This window comes from Gymnoscopelus microlampas (genome assembly GCF_963454915.1).
Source record: "Gymnoscopelus microlampas genome assembly, chromosome: 5".
Lineage (NCBI taxonomy): Eukaryota > Metazoa > Chordata > Actinopteri > Myctophiformes > Myctophidae > Gymnoscopelus > Gymnoscopelus microlampas.
The window spans coordinates 17,441,447-17,449,108 of NC_139942.1; the positions used below are offsets into that span (position 1 = coordinate 17,441,447).

Sequence of the window (7,662 nt, forward strand, 5' to 3'; positions counted from 1 at the left end):
CCGGTAAACCTGTGATGTGCAGTGGTGGAAAAAGTACTCACATCTTTTACTTAAAGAAAAAGTATCAATACTGCAATGTAAAAATATGTTACAAGTGAAAGTCCGGAATAACAAATTTACTTGCGTAAAAGTACTGTTTATTGTCTCCGCCAGGAGACTATGTTTTCACTTTCCGTCCCCCCCCCCCCCCTCGGCCAAGCTAACATTGGTCAAGCCTCACGTGACACGTGACAATACGTTGAAAGACTGTGCTCGGATTGGCTAGTGAGACGCATGACGTATAGCGGCCTTTAAATAGATGTGTCACTTTGAAAGAGTCTTGGTCTCTTTCAAAGTGAGGTAAGACAGGAATAATCACAAAATGGCTGAGAAATGGCGGAGCAATACATTATGTAGACACACTGGTGTCATCACAATACGTAATATAAATAGCTTAGACAGGATTAATCAAGAACAGTACATTCCAGTACAAACTGAGATCACAGTTGAAGAGATAGCACGGTTCTGCTGGCGGAGACTTGTGCTCCGAGGAGCACATTTCCTAGTTATTTTTTCTTTCTCTCTTTTTGATACACATTTTTAATGTCTTCTGCCTATAATGACGCGTCCAATTTACTGCTTATTTAAACTCCATGCTGTTCTTCATGTTGACAGGAGAGATGATCAGAGGAGCAGAGTTTCTACCGAAATCATTAAGACATGGACTGAAGTATGGAAAGAGTTTCTCAGTGAAGGTGCAGCCAGTGAAAGAGTAGAGATGAGCTCTGGTCTCCACATCATAAAAGGAGACCAGACCCTCCTCATAATCCACAAACACTCCCACTTTCTGGACCTCCTCTCTTACAGGGAGGAGGACAGCAGGGTCAGCATGAGCCCAGTACTCATTTCCATTAATCAACCCTATAGTCCAGTAACCATTGTTGGGACTCAGTGTGGTTACACCTTTCCTGTTGATGGACTCTCTGGCCACTCCTAACCTCCACTCAGTCTTCCCTGTAACCTGAACCTCATAGTAAAACCTTCCTGAGGAGAAGCTTTGTTTTCCTAAGACATTGCTATATTTAGAGAATCTCTCTGTGTTGTCAGGGAGATTCTTCCTTACGTTTCCATGACTCACTTGTTTTCCGTCCTCAGACAGGATGAGGTTTGGATATGCTGTATCAGGGTCTAGAGTCACATCCACCTCATATTGCTGGATCCTCCTCAACTCAGCATCACACAGCTTCCTCTTCATCTCTTGACTGAGTGTCTTCTCCAGCTGAGCCACAGCTGTCCTCACTGTCCCCACATGTGAAGACTGATGAACATTGACATTTGTCCAGTCCTTGGTGGGTCTCCAGTCTGTGTTGTTGGTTTTGAAATTCTGGAGGTGGTCTTCAGTGTGTGAGAGCTGTTTCAGCTCAGAGCTTCTCTTCTCTAATTGAATGATTTCCTGTTGCAGATCTTTAATGAAGCCTTCAGCCTGTTTTTCTGTTGTTTTCTGCTTCTCTCCAATCACATCAATGAGCTCAGCCTGGCTTCTCTCAATACAGCTGATCAGAGCAGTGAAGACCTGAACACTGTCTTCTTTGACTGCATCTGCATCCTTCCTGCTGAGCTCTACTGAGTGTTTGACCTCCTGAATCTTCAGTCGTCTTTCCTGGATCATCTGCTGAACTTCAGCCTCTGTCTTTGCTTCATATTCTTCTTTCAACTTGTGACTCCTGAACTGATCGGCCATCACTGAGAGAACTTTATTAACAGAGAATTCTGGTCTCTTATGGAAGGCTTTGTTACACAGTGGACACTTACACACATCATTAGTGTCCCAGTAACGTGTGATACAGGCTTTGCAGTAGTTGTGTCCACATGGAGTGGTGATTGGATCAGTGAACACATCCATACAGATAGAACACAGGAAGTGATCTTCAGAGACGGGAATGCTGGCAGACACCATTTCTACACACTGAGAATACAAGCGTAAAAACGAAATAAATTCCTTTGTAAGAGAGAACACAACCAGTGATCTACTAGTGTGACTCTTCCAGTGAATATATTCGATGACGCTACAAATCCAACGTTAAGCAGTGTTCTAGGATTCTTCTAGCAGGTGGTGTCCAGTAGGAGGCGATGGTGCGTCGGTACGAGGTGGTGAATGGTGTTCTCTCAGTGTGGGATCTACTTTTATACCAGGAGCTTTACATCATCACTGTGATGTCACTGTGATGTCACTATCACGACAAGCCACGCCCACACTTGGAATTCCGTGTCAGCCTTGCCCAAATAAGGAGTTCTCTGATGTCAGACTGGCCTCCAAGTACACTGATCATTATTAGGTAGCCATAGCAACCCACAATCAACAAACTGATTTCTAATGGTAATCTATCTGATGGAATCTCCATATATGGGCATAAAGGGTAAAAACAGACACATATAAAGATATCTCCATATATGGGCATAAGGGTACAAACAGACACATATAAAGATATCTCCATATATGGGCATAAAGGGTACAAACAGACACATTTAAAGATATCTCCATATATGGGCATAAAGGGTACAAACAGACACATTTAAAGATATCTCCATATATGGGCATAAAGGGTACAAACAGACACATATAAAGATATCTCCATATATGGGCATAAAGGGTACACACATAGGGCCCTATATTAGTCAAGAGATCCTAAACCCACGATGTGGGGATTTAGCATGGCCCAAGGGGTGTTCCCGTGCTAAAGTTGCGACACCAGCCTTATCCCTAAAACACCTGCGCTAGCTTTGCTTTGCCGTTACATTATGCATACTGTAGGTGTGGTTTGGGCGTTACAATAAAAAGACCACTGTGCCTTTAAGAGAAGACTGAGCAAGCCATTATCCTCAATGCAATCTTACGCTCTCTTCTCTCTCCTCTCTTTGTGTTGCCAGGTCTGCTTATAATAAGCTATAAGTTGCGGTTGTGAGCTTGTAGATCGTCTATTTTCAAACCTATATATGTCGGATATTTTCAAATAGCCGACACAGGTTTAAAGTGTTTGTAGTCGCTTCTTTTGGACTTGTTTTCACGGACCTGGTTGCTTATTCCTCTCGCAAAATCTGCCAACACTGCTCTCTGCCCATGGAAGAGAGACGTTGCCTTGGAATAAAATGATATTTGTAACACAGAATCATCACTCACACATTGCTGGTTATAGAGAGAGTTAAATTACAGCGATCTGCTTGTGTTCAGGATTAATGAAACAAAATGGTCTGGTTTGGTTATAGCAGACGCAGCTCAAACGACATTGTATTAGTCTTTGATGAGCTTAACTGGGCAACTGCTGATAAAAACACAATGTATTGACAGGGACCCCCCAGAAGCAAACATTTGAGTTACAAACGTTCGCTTTAAAGAATATATTCAAAGATTTGCACACATTTTCACGATTTTTCTAAAATAGCAGATCTACAAGCTCATAGCGCGGCACTCGGTGCATCGCGGCGCATTGTGAGCTTGTAGATCTGCTATTTTTGCTGTTTTTGAATTTACATCTTGAAAAGTATCAGTTTTGGACTTGAGGTTTCCAACCGACAGAGATGATATACAACAAACCATTGATTCAAAAAATAGGTCAAAATATTGACTCAGATATAGACAAACTATTATATCCATTGCCATGTATTATTATTATTATTATTATTATTATTATTATTATTACCCTTATTATTATTATTATTATTATTATTATTATTGTTATTATTATATCTGTGAATTTTGAACCTACAGTACATAGCAAAATCATTTAATTAAGAGAGAGTACAAATAGTACCAATGGATCCTTAAGTACAGTTCAATTTACACTGAGAATTTTAATGTGCAGACAGCTTTGGTAATCTGTTTCTTTTAACTTAGTTTGTTTTACAGACAGTAGCTAACAAAAGCAGGTAATGGTTTTCAAAGTGAGCACCCTGGTAAATGAGGTTATATAGCATCAAAATCAGTTTAACCACTTAAACCCTATATAAAGTGCCTATTTGAAAATAGCAGATCTACCAGCTATTAAAAAACTAAAGAACACTGTAAACAATATGTGTGGAATATTTTTGAAACACTTTTGTAACTCAAATCTTGAGTCTTCATAGCGAAGTACATACTAATTAGGGGGTCCTATGAACATGTTTGAGAACCACTGATTTGTATAACATGAGTTCATTAATCAGTTCTGCATTGTGAAACACTTTGCCAAGTTCATCAGAAGAACTGAATGAATTATGAGAAGGGGGCACAGTGGCGCGAATTATGAGCAATCTGATGAGTTAACATTACTTTTTAAATTACTAACACACAAATAATGTTTTAAAATATTTCTACTAGTTGCTGAAAGAAACACCTGGCTGGCAGTGAGCACCAGTGCAAAGACTGGACACGACAAGAAGAAGTGCGAAGACGATTTTCAGGTGAAAAGAATATCTGCTGCTACATGATGTCTTTACTTGCATTAGTCTGATGATGTCTTTAATTTTTTTTAAATTTTGGGATACTGTGTACTTTCGTTTGATACTTTTTTTGTTGTTGTTTGACATTCTTCTCCTCTAAAATAATAATCATGAAATATTTCTTAAAGGGACATTTCACCCCTGGAAGAAACTGACCCAATGGTAATGAAGTTTAGGACTCAATTATTATTATTTTTGTGTATGATCTGTGTTTTGAGATATCTAGTAATCTTTGAACTTCTCGTGACGTTATTTACGTCACGAGAAGTTATGTCATTCCTTTTCCGCACTACATGTTGTCTCGTCGCGTCTCACACAGACCAGCTCCAAAGTCCGCCCCAATGGGGTGTCCCCACACGGCCAGTCACTCCCATTAGCTGCGCCCAGTGGACAAACCCCCTTGCAGAGTGAGACTTTACCTGAGTTATCTTCTGATAGTTGTACTTGAATGTTGACATGAAATAATAATCCTTTAGTGTTTCATAAGCGCAAGCGTGAAAAAAAAAGACAGCGTGTAGTGGCAGCGCTGGTAAACAAACCGTCGCGAAAGGCTAGGATAAAAATACCAAGGATTCGACAGTGATGTCACTACTATGCGACACGGAAGTAGAACTGCATGAAGATAGCAAGGATTTGTCAGTGATATGACATCACTAACGAATCCTTGGACATATATGTAACTAGATGAACCTGTGCGTTCTTCAGTCAGTGTTGCCAGATATTGTGAGAGAATTAAGCAACCAGGTCTATGAAAACAAACCCAAAAGAAGATAACTAGGCCAAGAGCACTTTACCTAGACATGGGATATTATATATTTGAAAATTGCCAATCTACAAGCTCACAACGCTTCACGACCCATTGTGAGCTTGTAGATCTGCTATTTACAAATAAATCTTGAGGGGGAAAAAGTGCAAAATGTGGAATATTTTTGACACACACATATTTGTTAGGGGCTCCCTGGCACAAATTATAATTTCAGATGGGGGACTGTGGAAAAATACATGAACATGTTTAAGAACCACTGGTTTAAACAACAATCAAAACATTTGGAAACAAGCCCAAATATCAACTACATTTTAGAAAGAAGCCGCTTATAATAAGCAGACATGGCAACACTGCCATGCTGTTTCAACGTTGTTGTTGGAGATCCCACCCACACCGAACCTCCCCTGCCACAAGGAGGGGCAGTGCACCAAAAGCATTATGGTCATTGTAGTAATAAGCAGTCCAGTCAAAACCTAGTCAAACACACAGATTTCATTATTTTTCTGGCCATAGGGTGCAAATTTTAAATTGTGCTACTGTTATCTACTACAAATACTATTACCATTGAGTGATTGCAGTTTCTTCCAGGGGTGAAATGCTCCTTTAAGGTGGCAAGCCAAAGCGAGGTGAAGGGGATCAGCTGGAAGCCCTGGACGCTGAGAAAAAGACAGCCATAATTGGTGAGTAAAAACAAAAGAATTGAGAAAGGAAAATGGGTAATAGTAATAGCTGATGCCTTAAGTTGGCTACTTTAACATCCCTGTTTCACTATTTATTAGCTATCAGTGGAGAAGGCATCAGGTAAGCATCGACACCATTGGTATCTTGCGCGGCTTGGCACCTACTGTAGGGTGATCATACACTAACTTTCCAATTGCTCACTTCCTGATCACAGGATTCTAATAGATCTGGCCTAGTCTGCTTCCACTGTGGTGGTCCTCTGTGTTAGAACACTGTTAGAACACCGGCATCTTCATCCCTCCTTCACCCATACTCATGCAATGACCAGACCATGCCTTTAATTCATTTTCATTCATGCCTTTAATTTATTTGCTTGATTGCGAAGCATATCTTATTGCTCTTACTGGTAAACAACCTGTGCTGATAATCTGTTGTTCGTACAAGTGACGTTCATGTGATGTCAAACATACCATGAGATCATTTGACAAGTTGTCACTAATAATTGTAAACTTGGACAGACTCAATAAATGCACTGATTTTTCAGAAAGTTCTATATAATTCTAATATTAAGAAAAGATCATGACTAAAAATCACTAATCAAATTGTTCCTCTTGCCATGGAGTGGAATGCTTGGAGTCTATAGTAGACTGAGCATTTGGTCCTGTCTTCTAGCTCATTATCTCCCTTTCTCTTCTCTGTAGAGGCAACACAGAAGAAGTGGCCACATGCAACCAAAGGCCAGCTGGGTACACCCATCAATTCCAAGCTGACAGAGCTCCGTTATCGCCAAAGGCAGACTAAGTGAAGAAAGCTGTGCTCCAATGTTTTGTGAGCTTGTAGATTAGCTATTTTGTTTGTTTTATATTGAAACTCAAATATTGAAAACATGCCCATGATGGGAAAGAAAGCTGTGCGCCAATGTTTTGTGAGCTTGTAGATCAGCTATTTTGTTTGTTTTATATTGGAACAAAAATATTGAAAACATGCCCATGATGGGAAAGAAAGCTGTGCTCCAATGTTCATTGTGAGGTTGTTGATCAGCTATTTTGTTTGTTTTATACTGAAACAAATATTAAAAACATGCCTATGATAGGAAGGATGTGGTAGAGGCGTGAACAATATAAATATAATTTGTTTTGTTTTTCTGAATAAATGAATGTTAATGACTTTTAGATTTGTTTTTTATTTATTTATGTAGGTAGGTATATGCATGTATTCCTGAACATATATGTGTAAATAAACATATATGACATATATTTAACATATATATTAAATACATATATGTGCATATTTAACATATATATTGAATACATATATGTGACATATTTGAAATTCGCCGCCTACATATATGTTCTAAAATATATAGACATATATGTGCATATATGTACATATATGTAATATACATATATGTAGGCGGCCAATTTCGAATATGTCACATATATGATGAACATATATGTGACATATATTTAAAAAATGTATGTTCATATATTTCCTTTCCGTGTGGGCACACACACACACACACACACACACACACACACACACACACACACACACACACACACACACACACACACACACACACACACACGCGCATAAATACCCCCACACACATATACGCATGCCATGCCCGTACCCACGCAGGCACGCACACACGCACGCACGCACGCTCACTCACTCACTCACTCACTCACTCACTCACTCACTCACTCACTCACTCACTCACTCACTCACTCACTCACTCACTCACTCACTCACTCACT

At 39.7% G+C, this 7,662-nt stretch overlaps 1 protein-coding gene across 1 annotated transcript; it reads right to left on the reverse strand.

Moving 5' to 3' along the window:
- Nucleotides 1-619: 619 nt before the first annotated feature.
- On the reverse strand, nt 620-1,936 carry LOC311045953 (zinc finger protein RFP-like; the record flags this gene model as incomplete). The annotated part of the gene is made up of 3 exons (XM_084058025.1): nt 620-1,480; nt 1,574-1,767; nt 1,885-1,936. The coding sequence occupies 3 exons, from the start codon at nt 1,934-1,936 to the stop codon at nt 620-622; spliced, it is 1,107 nt and encodes a 368-aa protein (XP_083914151.1).
- Nucleotides 1,937-7,662: the final 5,726 nt, after the last annotated feature.